The sequence below is a fragment of the Chiloscyllium punctatum genome, chromosome 44, assembly GCF_047496795.1.
Source record: "Chiloscyllium punctatum isolate Juve2018m chromosome 44, sChiPun1.3, whole genome shotgun sequence".
Classification (NCBI taxonomy): Eukaryota; Metazoa; Chordata; class Chondrichthyes; order Orectolobiformes; family Hemiscylliidae; genus Chiloscyllium; species Chiloscyllium punctatum.
Window position 1 is genome coordinate 8,434,520 of NC_092782.1, and position 20,963 is coordinate 8,455,482.

Genomic DNA, 20,963 nt, shown 5'->3' on the forward strand with positions numbered 1-20,963 from the left:
TATCAGACTTTATACCATCTTTGCATATTTTGCAGGATTCTTTCTCCATAGAAGTTTTTTTGCTTCACTCCATTGCTATGTTTGGCAGCAAGACCTCGTCATTGAACCCGCAGTCAGCTTCTATTGTACTCTAGTGCTTTATTCTGGTGCCTCTGGATCTCATAGCTCCAATAAAAAGTGAACATTGCATTGCAAATGCATGATTTCAGATCTTTTGGAATGTTTCACATCATACATACCATTGTGCAATTGGTATTAATGGATAACTATATGTATTATAGAGTCATAGAGATGTACAGCATGGAAACAGACCCTTCGGTCCAACTCGTCCATGCCGTCCAGATATCCCAACCTAATCTAGTCCCATTTGCCACCACTTGGCACAAACCCTTCTTATTCATATACCCATCCAGATGTCTTTTAAATGTTGTCATTGTACCAGCCTCCACCACTTCCTCTGGCAGCTCATTCCATACACGCATCACCCTCTACATGAAAAAGTTGCCCTTGGGTCCCTTCTAAATTTTTCCCCTCTTACCCTAAACCTATGCCCTCTGGTGCTGGACTCCCCGACCCCAGGGAAAATACCTTATCTATTTATCCTATCCATGCCCCTCATGATTTTATAAACCTCTATAAGGTCACTCTGACGCTCCAGGGAAAACAGTCCCAGCCTACCCGGCCTCTCCCTATAACTCAAACTTTCCAACCCTAGCAACCTCATTGTAAGTCTTTCCTGAACCCTTTCAAGTTTCACACCATCCTTCCTACAACAGGGAGACAACAGAATTGCACGCAATATTCCAAAAATGGTCAATATCCTGTACAGCCGCAACATGACCTCCCAACTCCTACACTTGATGCTTTGAACAATGAAGGAAAGCATGCCATATGCCGCCTTCACTATCCTATCTACCTGTGTCTCCACTTTCAAAGAGCTATGAACCTGCACTCCAAGCAACACTCCCTAGGATCTTACCATTAAGTGTATAAGTCCTGCCCTGATTGTGTTTCCTAATTACAGGACTTACTGAGTGTGAGGGAGAGTTATTTTTACTTGGGGCAAAGAGTTAGCTGTACCCGACTCAGAGAGGAACATTCTAGAGAATGCAGAACAGACCCTCAATGGCCAGAAATTCATGGTAGTCAGAGTCCTTGAGTGTTCCTGGGCTTTAGTCCTTGAAAGTAGCAGAATCCTTGAACACAGAAATATCAGCACTAGGGAGCAATCAGTTAGCAACTCATTGGTTGAATTGAATGGAAATGAAAATTAGGAAAGATGTAAAACTGGCTGCCAACTTATTATTGTCTGTTTTACATGTGATTGCCCTAAGTCATGGTGATGTCAAAAAGAATCAACCTTGCATTTCAAAATATTAGGGAGAACAGCATCCATTTGTTCACAAGGTAAATTCCTTGAAAATACTGCACTAATGCCATACCTTCATTTGGAATACTGTTTGGCTTGACATATTCTGGTGCTGAAAGTACAATTGTTACGTAACAAAATAATTGACCACTTGCCACTGCACAACATTTATGTTGTGATCTTCAAATTTTAAACATCCCATTCCCAGTGCATTGCTCTTCCTGAACAAATACACGATTGCTTCTTTGTTCTAAGGCCATGGATAAGCTACACTGCGCTCAAGAAGTGGAGATTGAGATAGAAATATGGTGTTAATATACATTTCTGTAGTTGCATTTTCAGAATTTGAAACAGAAATTGAATATTCAGCTTCTAACTTACCCCGACTTCTTTTTTCAGAATTGACAGGTACTACAAATAGGCATCATATATTTGGCAATCCTGAACATCCAGTGAGGATTTAAATTCAAAGACACTGTTGGTCAGAGGTAGTTACTTTAGTTACTTCACCACCTCCGTTTGACTCCCCACTGCTCGGCCAGTGGATGAATGGACTGATGCAGGCTGGGTATCCTTGCCTGATCCCGCCATGCTTACGTTATCTACCATAACGGAAAAACGATTAGGACATCAGGAACATGGTATTGAAAGATCCAACAAATGTTTATTACAGTTCATTCGTATGTACACATATTATGTTTACTGACACTTCAGTATCTACTACGCTGTTAATCGATTAGATTACAAAGAGGCGTAGAAAGTGTGGCTTCTATCATGTGTCATGCTTTAAGTAGCTAGAGTTAAGAGAGAGACTAAGATCCGTGTATCCTCAGGTGAGATGCTAAGGTACAGTGAGTATATCATGTCTCTTAAACCTTTACTGACATTACATATGTGAGACATCACATATCTTCCCTTTACTCCTTAACCAATGCAAGCACCATTTATAACATTAACAAAATCCACATGAGCATAACACTTGAAAAAGCCTAATTTCTATTCAATGAAAATCAAAATCAGCGATATTTCAAACTTATTGATATTGGAACCTCTGTCTATATGAATCATCCATCATAGATTGAGTTTGTTGCAATAATACTCAGTTTGGTGCAAAACAGTCATTATTGTTTGGATCAACTTTCAATGTATCACATCAGTTGTATGACTCTGTGGTCCTTTACTATAAACTCTGTGTACTATTATCCTGCCCCACTAGCTACCTGATGAAGGAGCAGAGCTCCAAAAGCTAGTGCTTCCAAATAAAGTTGGACTATAAACTTGTGTGATTTATAACTTTGTCCACCCAATCCAACAGTGGCACCTCCATATCATGGATCAACTTTGTCACTTTTTCCTCTACTTATTGTGACAATATTCTGCTCTTCCCTTGAAGTTGTAAGGTTAATTATTTGGAATGCAGCTCGAAAGCATGAATTGGAAAATCACGTGTGGAGACCAGTGTACCCAATGTGTGCCCTGATATCCTACTTGTGTAATCACCAAAGATAATGACCAAGATTTGGAGATGTCACAGATTGGGCACACAGATCCCTGCAACTGATCCTTCCATTGGTTATGTTCACAGCATCACCAGTAAATCATACCATAGTGTGTTTATTGAAACATAAGTGGACCATTAAGGTAATATCGTATTGCAGTCAAATAAATTGATATGACCATTTAGATCTCTGAAACAGCTTCTGATATGCTGTTTTATCACATTTAACACAATCATATGGTCACATTTCAATATGTACAGGTTCTGTGTAGAAAATAATGTACATCTAAAAATATAATCACTGGAAATGTCTGTTTCTATCTGGGTTTATTTGGATAAAATTGCAAGTATAGTGGGTGTTATTTTAATTCTCTCATATGGACAGTTAATACAAGGCACAATATCACTTGAACTGTAGCAGGGGTGAGCTGCAGGCTTCTTTCATCAATGTCCAATAATACACTTGTAAAATCTGCTGTTTATTTGATACATGCATTGAAGGATACAATTAACAAATGGCTTATGCTAATCTTAATAAGCTTGAGGTTTTTGAACTCAAAAATGGTTGCTATTGAAAGGGAAGCAAACAGCATTGTTTTGGAGAATAAATCCACATTGAAAGAAACATTCACTGTGATAATCTGCTCTTGACCTGAATTTTCCAGTTCTGACTCTGTCTGTTAGTAATATAACTGGGCATCATCTGGTAAATATTTTTCTGATCATTTTGTTCTTCTGTGTGCAAGCGTTAAATATGATTGAATAAATATTTTCTTTTACCAGGTCCTAATTATTTAAAAAAGTGATAAGCATTGTAGAGGAGCAGTTTTCCCTGAATTATTTAATCTGACCATGTGTACACTTGTGCAGAAAAAAACACCATTTGAAGAGCTTTCTTCTTAAAGCTTACTTTTTTGTTCCCTCTGTCTAGAGTGCTGCTGCGATCTCTGCTACGGTTAGTGATGACAACAAAATCATCGTGTCACTCCAGCCATCTGATGTGACAAATGGATCCTCTCTGTACTATGTGAAGATAACACAGTCTGTTAACCTGACTAATTATAAACTCCAGTTCAAAGACTTCAACAGTACGCTCCCTCCTCCTGTGGTCTTCAATGCTTCTTACCATGGGATCTACTATTTAGTGACCCTCCTGACTGGCAGCTCAAAATCAACTGTTAAGCCGGTACATTTAGTTGCTGTACTAACAAGTAAGCAACTCTTTGTTTGTTGGTTTATTATGTTCATCAGTAAGTCAGTTATAATTTATTGGATGCTGAGCGATGAGTCATGCCTTTGGGAGGTGTTGTTAGTTATCTAGACTAGAAGAGAGAAACATGGTTTCCCAGCATCACCTGGAGGTGCCAAATGTCAATTACTTCATGTGATGTCTTTGGAACGTGGAGTTCCACATACAGCACTTACTTGCTCAGGTTTATAGAATAATTCTAATGTTTTGCATCAGCCTTGATTGATGCTCAAAGACAATTTTCTGCTTGACATCAGAATCGCTGATATCAAATTACATGAAAATCCTGTATATTAATATATCAAAGGAAAAGGTCAACCTGTAATTGTTTAACCGAGTTGGCTTAATTTTGCTAAATATTTCTTAGATTACCTATTTCCTCTTGGTCATATATAAGAGGGTCATACAGAAGCTTCAGTGTGGTGAAATTCTCAGAATACTGTTTACTTCATCCACTTTGGTCAAAGGACTGCAAAAGACAAGAACCTTAGTACAAATTACATATAATTGATGATTGATCTGTTAGTTTCACATAACTACAATATTTAAGACCTGAAACAAAACAGGAACAGGAGAAGGCTGTTCAGCCCCTTGAGCCTGTTCTGTCATTCAATAGCATCATGGTTGATCCAACATTCCTCACATCCACCTCTCCCTGTAACTCTTGATTCCACAACTGATCAACAATCTATCTCAGCCTTAAATATGCACAACGACTCAGCCTTCACAGCCGTTTGTGACAAGGATTTTCAATGCCTCGCAACACTCAGCAAAGAAATTCTTCCTCATCTCATTAAGTTGGCGGACCTTTATTCTGAGAATGCCTTCTTGTCTTAGACTCTCCCATGAGGTGAAATATCCCTGTAGCACTTAGCCTGTCAAGCTCCTTAAGAACCCATTGTGTTTCAATGAGATCGCCTCTCATACTTCTAAACACCAGTGAGTAGAACCCCAACAAGTTTAATGTTTGCTCGTAAGACAATCCCTTCATACCAGGGATCATCCTTGTGAACCTTCTCTGGATGATCCCCAATGAAATCATATCTTTCCTGAGATAAGGGAACCAAAACTGCTCACAGTACTACTTGTACTGTTGCAATAAGATCCCTACTCTTTTCTCCAACCCCTTTGAAATAAGGGCTAACATTCCATTAGCCTTTCCGATTACTTGCTGCCCCCGTGTGTGACCTTCCTGCGTTTCTTGTAATTCCAAGTCCCTTTGCAGCAATTTGTTCACATTTATTTTGAAATGGCAGTCCAGTGGTAAATTTTGATCTGCTTGGTTTCATTAATAATCAATGAATGCCTTTACTGTTGCAAGTTTTCTTCATATGGCTTTATGTTTGAGTGATATAAGTCACTAGATCCACACAAAAAAGTTTAACTAGTATTTAATTAAAGATGCACTTGACTCCCCCAAGCCTATTCATCACCTATAAGGCACAAGTCAGGAGTGTGATGGAATACTCCCCACGTGCCTGGATGAGTGCAGCTCCAACAAAACTTAAGCTTGACACCATTAAGGACAAAGCAGCTCACATTACTAGCACAAGAATTCACTCCCTCCACCATTGATGCTTATTAGCAGCAGTGTTTACTGTCTTCACATTAGACCGCAAAAATCCACCAAAGATCCTCTATATTCCTTCACTGTAACTTAGTAAAAAAAACCCTGGAACTCTCTAACAGCCCTGTGGGTGTACCTGCACCAAATATTGTAGACTGCAGCATTTCAGGAAGGCAGCTCAATACCACCTTCTCATGGACAACTAGGGATCAGCAATAAATGGTGGCCCAACTGAATGAATTTTTTTCTTAAATCATAAGATAGGTTGTATTTGTTATTGAGTGACTTTGCAATTCCTAATTCGCAAAGGAGAAGCCACACTCAAAAATAGATATACAGTATTATGACTTAATTAAAATGTTTTTTCACATTCCAGTCAACCTATAAATAACAAATATAGTTGTTGCTATTCAAATGTAATAAATAGAAGAGTTGTAGCATTATGTGGAACAAGTTTCAGTTGCAGTAATGAATATTGCTCTTCAGATACTTATTACATCACAATTACTGTTCTGAATTAAAATAAGGTCAAAAAGGCCAATTCATTTGCCATATGATTACACCTACCGCTTTATATTAATATTGTGCCAAGTAATCTCTTAGTTGAAGAGATTACCAGGATGTATTAACTCAGTAGTAGGCATGGTGGCACAGTGGTTAGCACTGTTACTTCATAGCGCAAGGGACCCAGGTTTGATTCCAGCCTTGGCCAACTATCTGTGTGGAGTTTGCACATTCTCCTTGTGCCTGCGTGGGTTTCCTCTGGGTGCTACAGTTTCCTCCCACAGTTCAAAGTGCAGGTTAGGTGAATTGGCCATGCTAAATTGCCCACAGTATTCAAGGATGTGTAGGCTATGTACATTAGTCAGGGGTAAATGTAGAGTAATAGGCAAGGGAATGTGTCTGGGTGAGTTAATCTTTGGAGGGTCAGTGTGGACTTCTTGGGCCAAATGGCCTGTTTCCACACTGTAGGGATTCTATAACTAAGTAATAAACAGATTTTGGTTGAATGCAAAGAAAATTATCTGTTTGTAAAAGGTAAATAAAATGTTTGTACTTTTTATAAGATTGCTTATATGGGTAATTGCTGCAGAATTTGTTATGAAACGAGCAAAATGAATTGAGAGATAAAACAGAGCAGGAGCCAGATTTCATAAATTAGTTAGTTTACTTATCTTATCCTGAACCAATAATTTTTTTTAAAAGTCTGACTGTAATGCAGGTGTCAGTACTTTTCTTTTGGGCCTCCTCTTGAGATTTTATTTTAACCTGGGCTAATTATTGATTGATGAAGACTCCTGTGTGTTTTTCAGGGGCTTTCTTTCATTCTCATTCGCCTTCGTTGGGTGATGCACCACACAGTAACAATACTTTGTGTGCTTGTGTTGAAATCTGGGGGATTTAGAGTCACACAGGAGCAGAATTGAAGACGTCGTCAGTATCGTCAATAATCATCACTGCACCATAAAACCTAAACCTATCGCACAAAGGAAAAGCGTTAATTTCCTGGACACCACAGTGTTTAAATTGACACTAGGTAACAGGAATAAGTTAGCAATCAATTTTTTTTACAAAACCTTACACTTTCTGTGCACAAAAAGCCAACACCCTCAGTATACTTTCTGTGAACTGGTGAGGTCACAGCTCAGCAGTTGCATGTTTCTCTCTAACATGCCTCAAGTAATTCACAATATGAGAGATGCTTTGAATTCCGATAATACATAAATGTAACATTTAATAAATGAAACAGTTGAAGATTAAATATGCAATTCAAAAGTATTTGTTACAGTCGCCTCCCCTACTCTTCCCATTTACCCGCATAGTAACTTCTGAATGCCTGCAGACATTAGTGAGAAACACCATGTTCAGTAGCCAGGAATTCATTACTTTCATTTCCATGGCTTCCATGCACCTGAATGTCCCTTTGTTGATCGATTTTGTAACTGTTGTCTCCGGCTTCCTGCCTCACTCCAGCCTCCACCTCCACTCCTGCTTGTCCTAACCCATGAGTTTCTCTCTGATCCCTGTTCCTATTTGTTCACTGCATTACTCACCTTCTGCAAGCTGCTACCATCACAAGCTGCTTCTCCCCAGTGGTTTCGGTTGATGGATGCACTGTGTGTATACTGTGGTGGGGCAACACTTTTCTCCAATTGTTTTCTCCTGTGATCAAATTTCACTGGCCACTTTAAAGGCTTCGGAATGGGAATTGTCCACTGGACTACGTATTTTGAGCCTTACAATAGTGTATTGATCCATTCCCAGTTTGTATCTGACACAGATATGATGTGAGCTAGAACTCCAATGAAGGCTGCAGAAAACAAGAGAAGGTAATGGCTGTTAAATTAAGAGATCAGTGGCTGTCAATTTTACAAGTGACCTTAACCCATTTATTGTAAGCACTGTAACTCTTGCCCAGTGCATTTCCCATCAGAATGTAATGGATTAACCATTTTGTACTTCTCTCATATAAATTTTTTCTCGATCCTCTACAGTGAACAAGTTAGTATAACCCAGACTGGTGTAGTCATTCAAACAATATAACACAATTACGTGTGTCAAATCTTAATGCTCTCAAATCCCTGTCAACATATTACTGTATGAAGTTCCAAAACTGGTCATGTTCACACACTGTTCTCTCTTCTGACTTTTATAAATACGCACACCTGCATAATAAACTCAAGCAACAATTTTATCATTGTTCTGTGCTATGTTCTTGTTCCTCTTGTTCCCGCCCACCCATCTTCACTTATCAGGTACTCATGAGAAAGATTCAGAACGAACTTTACTGGAAGGCAGCATTAAAGAAGTAATCAGTGTGGGATCCGATTTTCAACTTGTGTTCCTGAATTAGTTTGAGTTTACGTGTTAGCGTGAAAATAAAGTCTATTGGCAGAATTTAATGTTCCTCACTGGGGGTAGGCTGGGAGGAAGAGGCGCATAATGCAGTGGGAATGTGAGGATGTGACCCCATCACCATCCCAACTTCTCCAGTTAATTCTCGGCAAGGTTCAGAATGCCCTTCCATCCAGATGCCAAGTAAGCATTTTAAATGGCACCATCAATACTTCATCCTGCCACCACTCATGTTTAACCAGTAAAAAATAGGGTACACGTCAATCAGCAGACAATAGGCAAACCCTTGGTGATATGTCTGCAGTGTGGTGGAAAAGAATTGCTCATCTGGAATCTTGTGTCCAGCTGTAGAGCTAAGGAGGCATCTGGGGGAAGCTCCCTCCTCCATCCACTCCCACCCAGTGCCCAGCACTTTATACGTACCCATCCCTCCCTGGCAGCCCATGATGAGCCAGCTCCACTTATCTTTATCGCCAGTGGGCTTGTTGAAGAGCTGGGAGCTGCTGGTCTCCAATTTAGTCAGTCACCCTTGAAGGCAGATCATTCCTTGTGGAGCCAGGAACCCTGATGACACTGGTAGGATGCCTAATTGGTACCTTATCCCAACATGGCTCCTAGAAATTGTCATAGTAGGGCACAACCAGTTCTTGACATAGGTTCGGAACACAGAGCACAGAGCACAACATTACAGTGCAGTACAAGACCTTCGGCCCTCGATGTTGCACTGACCTATCACTGGCCTGATCTTTTAAATTCTGCCCTACGTTTTGATTTTTCACTACATTACATAATTGGACAAGGAGGAAACACAGTAGGGATAATTTCTAGTACTCTGGAGCCGTGCTGCTGGGAGTTCTTAATGGAGACTCCTATACACAACATAAGCTAGAATTTTCCAAGTATGTTATTAAAACATGGAGCTCCTGGCTGTGTGAATGAAATCAGAAGTTTGTCTATGTTTGACTAAAATATGTATGATGTTGACGCTATTTCAAACTTAGAAGATTGAAATTCTTTTAAAGATGAAGAATAGTTAGATTGATCTTTGTTAAACAGCCTCTACATGCCACCTGATTGTCATGCAGTTGCTGCCCTGGCCAACTCCTAGATTTAATCTACTTGTTTGATCCAATGGTGACAGGTCAGGCCATTGCTGTGTCATATTTTATTTGCTTGGAAATGTAATTAAGGTTACATTTGAAAATCGGTGTCAACACGATCTCTTTTAACATACTGTGTCAAAAGAAAATTGGCCATGCTGACCAGTGCCTTTCCAATTTATCTACAGTTGTACAATCAACCTGAAAATAGCTGATCCTAATCAGTATTCAATGTCTTTCTACTATTTCCTTGAGTCCTGCACTTCATTGTCCTTTATGTGATTGTTGAGATTGTGCTGACTTCCGATAAAGAATTCAGTATTAAATCCTTAAATTTGCATTGTACGATATGAAAATGCTCCCATTAACTACAATGAATGATCTTCATAATCCAATTCATCCTTTTTTTTTAAGCAATAATGCTGACTTCTCTTACTAAGGCTTTTGCATGTGCTATTGGCTTAGATTTCCCACTGGACGTGGTTTCCTATTCCAGTCAGCCATCATTTAAGCTCAATATCAGCTTAGTCTACTTGATGCTAAGACATGCATTGATGTCTTAATTGTTGTAAACTTTCCTGTACAGGAAATGGAGATGAACCTGTTGATCAATGCATGTATTACCTAGCATGTAAAATGTATCAAATATCAAAATTAAAATTTTTTTTTTAAAAACTAGACTTAAATGGCAGATTAGCCACACAAGGTTGCAATATGTTATCTTCGGTTGTGAAGTTGCTGTTTTGTGTCCCCAGTTTTCAATTAAACAAGCTCCAAATCTTGATCATGCTATCAGTCAACATAGAACATTTTCTTCAAAAGACATCAATTACTTTTGAAGGCTGAATTTTCTAGAGATCAGAAAATAACTTTCTTGCTGCCGGAGAGGATAGAATTTATTGACTGTAAAGTTCATCTGTGCCTCAGATGTCAATGGGTTCAATCCCTCCCCCCTCCAGGATTTGACCATGAAATCTCAGCGGACACTGCGGTGTCAGAATGAGGGAGTGCTCGATTGGCATTGCCTTTCATGTGAGACATAGAACTGGCCACATCCTTGAATGGACACAGAAAGTTATTCACACATGAGCACAGGAATTCTCTACTGTCCTGGTAAATATTGATTCCTCAACCAACAGAGAGGAACCAGTTTAACTGTTCACAATCTCATTGCTCTTTGTAAAAGCTTGCTAGTTTGCCTGCAGAACAAGAATGAAAACACCTCAAAAGTAAATAATTGACTTTGAAACATTTTGAGACATCCAAAGCAAATGGAAGGTCTTATGGAGTTGCAAACTCAATTTGTTGTTTATCCAAACTCTTAGAGTAGGATAAAAGGCTGGCACATCATCGAGAGCCGAAGGGCCTGTGCGGTGCTGTACTGTTCTGTGCTCTATGTTCGATTCTTTGTGAAGAAGGTGGGTAAGGAGGTATATTTTAGAAGTTGTAGATAAAGCACAGCCCTTTAGTCAGGAGATTTATTTTCTTCATTTGAAGGATGTGACTGTCAGTGGCAAGGCCAGTATTTATCTCTATGCATTGTGTACGAGAAATTTAGCACCTTGAAATGACATTGTTCCTATGGTTTAGATACATCAATAGTGCTGCAAGGGAGGGATTCCAGAATTCTGATCAATGAAGGAAAAGCAGTACCTCTCTAAATCAGTATGATGTGAGACTTGCAGAGGAACAATGTTAATAGTCTCATATGCCTGCAGGCCTGATTGTTTAGGTGATCGAGGTTTGGAAGTTGTCTTGTATCAGCAAAGTAAGTTCAAAGCAGTTGTTCTACAGACTGCTTGCTTCTTAGTGTAAACCAATTAAATTAGTTAAAAATCACACCCCACCAGGTTATAGTCCAACAGGTTTAATTGGAAGCACACTAGCTTTCTGAGCAACGCTACTTCTTCAGGTGATAGTGGAGGGCTCAATCGTAACACAGAATTTACAGCAAAAATTTGCAGTGTGATGTAACTGAAATTATACATTGAAAAATTGATTGTCTGTTAAGCCTTTCATCTGTTAGAATACAGTGATAGATTCACTTCTTTCATGTGTAAATCACAAAAACCTTTTTTTAAAAATTGCATTCTCAGGTTAGCTGTTAACAATGGTGATAGCTAGACAATATGTTGAAGGTGTTCGCCCCTGTGTTCTCTGTCTATGACCTGATGTTTAGATTGATTATAATCTAAAAAGTGAGATAACAGCGTTTTAATTAAATTCATGCAATTTTTGAGCAAAGCGCAATGTAACTCTGCAAGTACAAATTCACCCCACAAAATATGTGTGCATGTGGGTCTTTGTCTGTCTGTGTGTGTGTGTCTGTCTGGGGTGGGGTTTGTGAGTGTGAGAAAGTGTGTGTGTGTAGTGAGTGCAGAGTGTCTTAAGTCTGTGAGGGGGTGCATGTGTGGGAGTGTGTGTGTCTATAAGGGTGTGTGGGAGTCTGTGTGCGCGTCTGTGTGTACCTGTGTCCGTGTGTATGTGAGAGTGTGTGTAGGAATATCCGTGTGTGTGTAGTGCAATGGTGATCACCTGTAATGTGACATGAACCCAAGGTAAGTTCGGTACCCATAGGGAGGGCCTCAACCGGGAACTTGGGTTCATGTCACATTACAGGTGATCACCATTGCACTGCACACACACACACACACAGATATTCCTACACACACACACTCTCACAGGTACACGCAGACGTGCACACAGACACCCACACACACCCTTATAGACACACACACTCGCACACATGCACCCCCTCACAGACTTAAGACACTCTGCACTCATGACATACACACACACACACACACACACTTTCTCACACTCACAACCCCCACCCCAGACAGACACACACACACACACACAGATTGACAAAGACCCACATGCACACATATATTGTGTGGGGTGAATTTGTACTTGCAGAGTTACATTGCGCTTTGCTCAAAAACTGCATACATTCATGTAGAACTCTGAGCTCAAAAACTGCATGAATTTATGTAAAACTCTGTTATCTCACATTTTAGATTAGAATCAATCTAAATATCAGGTCATAGACAGAGAACACAGGGGGCTAACACCTTCAACATATTGTCTAGCTATCACCATTGTTAACAGCTAACCTGAGAATGCAACTTTTAAAAAAAGGCTTTTGTGATTTACACATGAAAGAAGTGAAACTATCACTGTATTCTAACAGATGAAAGGCTTAACAGACAATCAATTTTTCAATGTATAATTTCAGTTACATCACACTGCAAATTTTTGCTATAAATTCTGTGTTACGATTAAGCCCTCCACAATCACCCGATGAAGGAGCGTCGCTCCGAAAACTAGTGTGCTTCCAATTAAACCTGTTGGACTATAGCCTGGTGTTGTGTGATTTTTAACTTTGTACATCCCAGTTCAACACCGGCATCTCCAATCACAATTAAATTAGGGTTGCATAACAAAAAAAAAAGGTCTTTTAGATTCTAATGGCAACTACATCAAAGCTGAAACATTTAAAAAATGGTCTTACTGTGACTAACACTTTTTCTTTCTTTGCTAGAACCACTCCCAGTCAACAGTGTGGCTGTATATGACTACAAGCAATCCCCACAAACTGGAGTCCTGTTTGACATTCAATATCCAAAGCAGACAACCAACTTTTTCTCAAGATTAAAATTAAGCTACTTTGAAGGCAGTTATTATCGAACATCGCTCCACAAAGGTAAGAAAACATCTCTGATCCAGCAATGCATTAGGGGTGTATAAAATAATTTTCAGCTTAATTGCTGATTTTGATCCAAAAGTGTATTGTTACAGATTGTTTTTGAATGTCTAATTGTTGTTGGACCAATAGCATCCAATGCACTTCATGAAATGATAAAGTGGGTCCAATAAATGGTTGAGTTGAAACATCAGTTGGAAAAGGAGCAATTTGCAGGGAAATGGGTTAAAAGCTAGAATATGAGACTAGCTGAGTAGCTCCTTAAAAAGCAACTACAGGATGATACAAACTCAATGTATACCTGCAACTTTTAAAAAGGCACTTGATTTCCTGGTTATTAACTGAAAACATCATGCAATAACATTTTATGTTTCAAAAGAGAAAACATTTCCCGATAAACAAATAAGTATTAACACTGCATCTCTGCAGCAGTCCCACCATGCCACTATTCCACCCTTCTGTTTCTGATTTTATCTGTAAAGTTCATTTCACATGGCAGGGTCTTGAGTAATCATGCAGTTCTCTTGGACCAAAACCAATGGCTGTCTCAGCTCCCATACATACACTCCATTTCATGTCCTTTCCCTGTCTGCCATTTTAAACTCTCTGCGAGGATTCCACTGCTGATCTTTTCTGCCCATTGTATAAGACAGATCTTTAATTTTTCATAAATTTCGGTTGTCCATTCAAAGGGCTCCACTTGCATCTTTGTGCATTGCTGCTAGGAGGTGGTTTCTCCTAGTTTCTGCTGCTCCTATCTCTAATTCTAGCAGATGGTTCCCAGACTGACTAACTCACAGATTGGGGAAAAGAATCAAACAAAGGTTAAAACCAAGGAATCTTCATTCCTCATCCCATCCCCATGGCAATGTGATACACGGCGTATAGTTTCAGATAGAAATGCAAATCGACTATGTTTAACATTAAACTTTTCTCTTGATCTGAAAAGTACATGGATTGTTCAAAACATCCCTTTGTTTAGTGGTTGCCTTTAAAATCCTCTCCGATCTGAGGGAATGAATAGGTTGATGTGAGGGGGAGGGGAGTGAGATTTACACTTGATCTTCAAACCTTCTCTTGGGTTATTCCAAACACAGACCACCTCCTGAAGAACTATTCAAAGAGGCTACTATAACCCAAGATGTGAATATTTCTGACCACCATCCTAGCAACAAATCAGACTTTCCCTTTTGATCTGCCCCTCCACACCTAATTGATAAATACTTTAGACGTCCATAATGTATCAATCAAAAGATATAATCCTATAATGTTACACTTTTAGGAAGGGGCAATAATCTCTTTCTGTACTCTATAATTCTGTGAAATTGAATTTGTTCACTGTTCTTGAGGTATTCACTCTCCTTAGGAACTGCCACGCTTTCATTTAGCAAAGTGATCGATTTCCTTTAGCCTTTTCTTAAATTTGACTGAGCAATTTGTAGCTTTTTGAATCAAAGAATAACTGCTGTTTCTAATATAATGAACTGATTACAGGTGCTTTAGAAAATTATCACATTTCCCCATTGGAAGCATTTCCTGCTCTAACTTCCTTGCACACAGCCTCACTGACTCTTGCTCTATCTACTTCTCCAGCCTCTGTATTCACTTGCTATCCTTCCCCTTTCTCTCCCACCAAAATGCTGTTGAGTCTAGCTTAATTGAACATTTGAATGTTTGTAAGGAAAAGGGAATCAACCAAGGTGAGTAAATAGTGTGCAGATGAACCATAATCTAATTGAATGGAGGAGCAGGCGTTAGGGGTGAATGGCTTACTGATGTTCCTATATCTCTCTCCCCTGGTCTCTGTTTACATTGTCTCCCTTTGTCATTCCTCTCCATTAACCACCCCCAGCTTCCTTATTAAATTACAGCTTTGCGTCGGACTCATGCACATGAGCATTTTCCCAAGGAAACCTTCTCAAACTAGTCTCAATCCATCCTTCCTGAGCAAAGAAGGAATTCCTGGCTGTGACTAACTTCTCCATTGCTTCTTTAATGTGCAGCTTTTAAAAAAAAACTGGCGACTGCTTTTTGAATTTGGAGCTTCATGAAAGACGATGAAATTTTACTCCCCGTAACAATTTGCATTAAGATACCTCAATTTCTACCTCAGATTCTGCTCAGTTTGCAACCCTAGGAAGCACTCTGAATCCCTTTACGGTCCATTTCTAAGACTCCAGAGTTAGTAACATGAACCCTTCTAAAGAAGGGTCACTTGACCTGAAAGGTTAACTCTGCTTTCTCTCCACGGATGCTGCCAGACCTGCTGGGTTTTCCCAACAATTTTGGTTTTTGTTTCTGCAGTTATGTGTTTTCATGTTTTTTTTAACTTCAGAGTCCGGTTGTTCCCTAATTTTGAATATTGCTGTGCACTGGTGAGCATTTTCAACTCAAAATTCCAAGAAGGAACCTTTTTGTGAAAGGCAGTTTGAGACTACGACCTCCGTGTTGGCCTTCTACTTCTGAATCTTTTTGTCTTAATCTTACAATACAGTTCCCATTGTCTTCAGGAGAATAAATGGGAAGACTGCAAGCATAGTTCAAACACACAACCCTGTGGCTATAATACTTCTTTATAAAAGACATAAACTTCAGAATGAATTACAGTATTATGTGATTGCATTGTATAAAAGGTAAATGATTTAACAGTTAACATATGTACGGTTAATATAACCAGTTAATGCATGCATGGTTAATGTATTCTGTTGGACTTGTTTTGTTCATTTTAGGCCCTTGAATAGAAATTTTCCAGGTCATCTACCACTTTTTAACCCCTTTTTGTTCTGTGTTTTTGTTTGATTCTCCCAGACGATTATATACTCGTTGGGTGGTGAGGTTAGAAAGTGTTTACTTATGAGGCTTCCAGCATCAAGTGTGTTGGACAGGTTTGAAAGTCCAGTTTATGTTTACCTGCACACCCTCTCAAATGTGCCTTTTGACACAATCAAAACTTGTTTGTTCCATAAATGATTCAGGATCCACTTCAACAGTTGGATGAGATTCAAATTCGTCCATGAGCCAACCCTTTGTAGATGGTTAAAAGTGGACCCCCCTCCATGGAGTCTGATGTGGTTTTGATTGATACTAAACATGCAAGTTATAATGTAAATGCACAATTTGATCTGACAGCTGGAGCGAGAGATTTACAAGAAAAATTGTTCATTTGACTATTAGTTTGGGAGCCACCCCAATTCACACTGGACAAGTGAGTTTTGGTGTGAAATCTCATTGGGCTACTTCTAAACCTGTGCCACAAATGCTATTAATGTAGTGTGAGGGGAGGAAATGGCCTAGTGGTATAATCACTGGGCTAGTAATCTAGAAATGGAGTTAATGCTCTGGGGACCTAGGTTCACATCCTGCCATGGCAGATGGTTGAATTTGAATTCAATGTTTGGGGTGACACTGTGGCTCAGTGGTTAGCACAGCTGCCTCACAGCGCCAGGGACCCAGGTTCGATTCCAGCCTCTGATAACTGTCTGTGTGGAGTTTGCACGTTTCTCCCCGTGTCCGCATGAGTTTCCTCCCGGTGCTCTGGTTTCCTCCCACAATCCAAAGATGTGCAGGTCAGGTGAATTGGCCATGTTGAATTGCCCATAGTGTTCAGGATGTGTAGGTTAGGTGCATTAGTTAGGGTTAAGTATAGAATAATCGAAGTTAAAAATCACACAACACCAAGTTATAGTCCAACAGGTTTAATTGGAAGCACACTAGCTTTCGGAGCGATGCTCCTTCATCAGGTGATTGTGGAGGGCTCGATCGTAACACAGAATTTATAGCAAAAATTTGCAGTGTGATGTAACTGAAATTATACATTGAAAAATTGATTGTCTGTTAAACCTTTCATCTGTTAGAATACAGTGATAGTTTCACTTCTTTCATGTGTAAATCACAAAACCTTTTTTTTAAAGTTGCATTCTCTGGTTAGCTGTTAACAATGGTGATAGTTAGACAGTATGTTGAAGGTGTTAGCCCCCTGTGTTCTCTGTCTATGACCTGATGTTTAGATTGATTCTAATCTAAAAAGTGAGATAACAGAGTTTTACATAAATTCATGCAGTTTTTGAGCTCAGAGTTCGACATGAATGTATGCAGTTTTTGAGCAAAGCGCAATGTAACTCTGCAAGTACAAATTCACCCCACAAAATATATGTGTGCATGTGGGTCTTTGTCTATCTGTGTGTGTGTGTGTGTGTGTGTGTCTGTCTGTCTGTCTGGGGTGGGGTTTGTGAGTGTGAGAAAGTGTGTGTGTGTGTGTGTAGTGAGTGCAGAGTGTCTTAAGTCTGTGAGGGGGAACTAGAATAGTCGAGTAGGGGAATGGGTCTGGGTGGGTTACCCTTCAGAGGGTCGGTGTGGACTTGTTGGGCCAAAGTTTCCATACTGTAGAGAATCGATTCTATATTTAAAAAATACGTGTATGAAGTATAATAAAAACAAAATACTGCAGGTGCTGGAAATGTGAAGATCCCTGAACAAGTACGAAGAATTTCATCACATGCTAATTTCCTGTTCATGCGAAAATGGATTGATACAGTTGGTCAGCAACAAGCTGTTTTTCTTTCATGCGCTGGCAGAGTTTGATGGTATTTTGGGAACACACAATCCTTCTCGCTTATTGCAATATAACATGTCCCTGCATGATGGCCATCCTTTAATGGAAGAATATTACGTACAGTGTTTTTTTTTCCAAATGAGAGTCTGTCAATCACCATTTATCAGAAAATGATGGAAAACAAGTGATTCTTTGTCACAGGGAGGAGAAAGTGAGGACTGCAGATGCTGGAGATCAGAATCCTGATGAAGGGTTGATGCCCGAAACATCGATTCGCCTACTGCTCAGACGCTGCCTGACCTGCTGTGCTTTTCCAGCACCACACTCTCGATTCTTTGCCACAGCCACACAAAATTTGTCCCTTTTTAAATTGCCCTTTTTTTTTAATTTAAAGGCTTCTAAAACAGACTTGCAATGCTGATTGCATGATGTAACTGTTGAGTTGTTTATTGTCTATAATTTTTAAAAACAGATTTTCTGAAGGGCAAGTTAATTTTCAACACCTGGCTACCTGGAACATGCTACAGTAACATTACATTCCAACTGGTGGCAGAGGCTAATGTTAATCGAGTTCCGTTAATGGAGTACAGTGCTGTTGGACATGAGCCAAAACATCATCGAACAGGTAAAACTGCCTTTACAAATGGTAACGCCTTGGTAGTGCCAAAGCTCAGAGGTAGCTATAGGAATACTAGGCAGATAGGCTCTCATCCAGAGAAAACTGAGATTGGGGCGGCATGATGGCTCAGTGGTTCACACTGCTGCCTCACAGTACCAGGGACCTGGGTTTGATTCCACCCTCCGACGACCGTGTGGAGTCTGCACATTCTCCCCATATCTGTGTGGGTTTCCTCTGGGTGCTCCGGTTTCCTTCTACATTCCAGGGATGAGCAGATTAAATGGATTGGCCATGGTAAATTGCCCAGAGTGTCTAGCAATGTGCAGGCTGGGTGGGTTAGCCATGGGAAATGCAGGGTTACAAGGATGGGACTTGGGGAGGTGGGTGTGGATCTGGGTGGGATACTCTTTCACGTGGTTGACGCTGCTCTCCAGCATATCTCCTCCACTTCCTGCACGTCCACCCTTGAACCCCACCTTTCCCAAGGTAATAAGGACAGAACCCTCCTGTCCTCACCTTCCATCCCACCAACCGCCATATACATTGCATAATCCTCTGTCGCTTCTGCCACCTGCAAACAGACCCCACCACTAGGGATATATTTCCTCTCCACCCCTATCAGTGTTTCAGAGAGGCCATTCCCTCCGTGGCTCCCTTGTTAGATCCACGCCTCCCCACCAGCCCATACCCCACCCGCAGCACCTTCCCTTGCCACTGCAAGAGTGCAAAACCTGCGGCCACACCACTCCCCTCACCTCCATCCAAGGCCTCAAAGGATCCTTCCGCATCCGACAGAAATTTACCTGTACTTCAACATATGTCATCTACTGTATCCGTTGCACCCAATGTGATCTTCTCTACATCAGGAAGACAGGACACCAACTTGCAGATCGTTTCAGAGAACATCTTTGTGACACCCGCACCAACCAACCCACTGCCCCGTGGCTATACACTTTAACTCTCCTCCCACTCCACCAAGGACATGCAAGTCCTGGGCCGCCTCCATCACCAAACCCTAATGACCCAACACCTGGAGGAAGAATGCCTCATCTACCACCTTGGGACCCTGAAACCACACTGGATTAATGTTGATTTCACCAGTTTCCTCATTTCCCCTCCCCCCGCCTTATCCCAGTACCAAGCCTCCAACTTGGCCACGCCCTCTTGACCTGTCCTTCATCTTTCCCATCTATCAGCTCCACCCTCTTCTCTGATCTATCACCTTCTCCTCCACCCTCAACCACCTATCACATTCTCAGCTACCTTTCCCTGGCCCAACCCCCCTCCCAGATAATCTCCCGGCCCACAAGCCCCAATCCTGATGAATGCCTTATGCCCGAAACGTCGACGCTCCTGCTCCTGGGATGATGCCTGACCTGCTGTGCTTTTCCAGCACCACACTCTCGACAAAATATATTGCGCACATTTTCAGCACAGAGCTGCTGCAGCTAGAACAATATTGAGAGTGCAGGCACTGATTTAGAGTCAGGGAGATTAAATTGCCACTGCAATAGATGTTGTGCTGGCTACAAATCAGGTGCACAGATCTCTCAATTTAAATTTCCGACGTGAGCTCTATGTGTAAAGACTGTCTAATCCAGCGCCAGGTAAATTCTGACAATAGTGCAGAGTGTCATAAGTGTGAAAACAATGTGCTTTGTGTGTGCAGAACAACTATGTGTTCGTTTTAGCCGATTATAGTCTTTCTTTTCATATTGGAGTCCTAATTCAATATCTTAATAACATGTACAAAGCTCTTTTAAAAGCTTAGAATAAATATACGATCAGTCATTCTGACTTGACTTTATATCTCATCAATAAGCAAATCTCTCTTTTACCCTTGACAGCACCCTACCCCCCCAGTAATGTGTCAATGAAGATTGTGTACAAGAGACGCCAGTCTGAGGGTGAAATTCATGCTGGTCATGAACATTATTTTCTCAACACTAATAAAACCGCTGATGAGCGAAGCAATGCAATTGATACTGAGATCAGTGACCCCACAGCAAACCAGTCAGCCGAACGGGGAGATAATAAATTCACCAATGACGCTGACAAGAAAACGAAAGCTAATTGGGCACTGGAGTTGCATCCAGACAGTAAAGAGATTTCAGCAAGTGGAAGCGATTATTTAGATATAATGAATGTTACTGAAGAAGATTCTCCAAATGTTATTTATGCGACCACAGCGTCTGTGCGCTCCGTGATTGGTCCAGAGACTGTGTGGCTCGTGCTCCAGTGGTTCCCCCCAAAATCATATACAGCTTACGATGGCTTCAACATTTACATCCAAAGGGAAGGTAAGTTAAGCTATCGATACCACCACTTTAAAAAAATGTTATTGTGTTATCTTATTCATCGTTGTCTCACCATTGTTCATTGGGTTGTACACTTACCAGTAGAAGACTATGGGCTCAGACTCCACTCAAGAGTTGAGTGCTTGATCC

General features: G+C 40.5%; 1 protein-coding gene across 5 annotated transcripts in view; it reads left to right on the forward strand.

Annotated features, from left to right (window-relative positions):
- Positions 1-20,963, forward strand: part of ptpro (protein tyrosine phosphatase receptor type O) — a 175,336-nt gene that overhangs the window by 72,290 nt on the left and 82,083 nt on the right. For 4 of the 5 annotated variants that reach the window (XM_072562175.1, XM_072562177.1, XM_072562176.1 and 1 more), the window contains exons 2-5: positions 3,799-4,078; positions 13,184-13,345; positions 18,370-18,522; positions 20,364-20,816. In XM_072562175.1, the coding sequence (XP_072418276.1) occupies positions 3,799-4,078; positions 13,184-13,345; positions 18,370-18,522; positions 20,364-20,816 (1,048 nt within the window). The remainder of the gene's footprint in view (positions 1-3,798; positions 4,079-13,183; positions 13,346-18,369; positions 18,523-20,363; positions 20,817-20,963) is intronic. The other variant, XM_072562180.1, reaches the window with a different exon arrangement.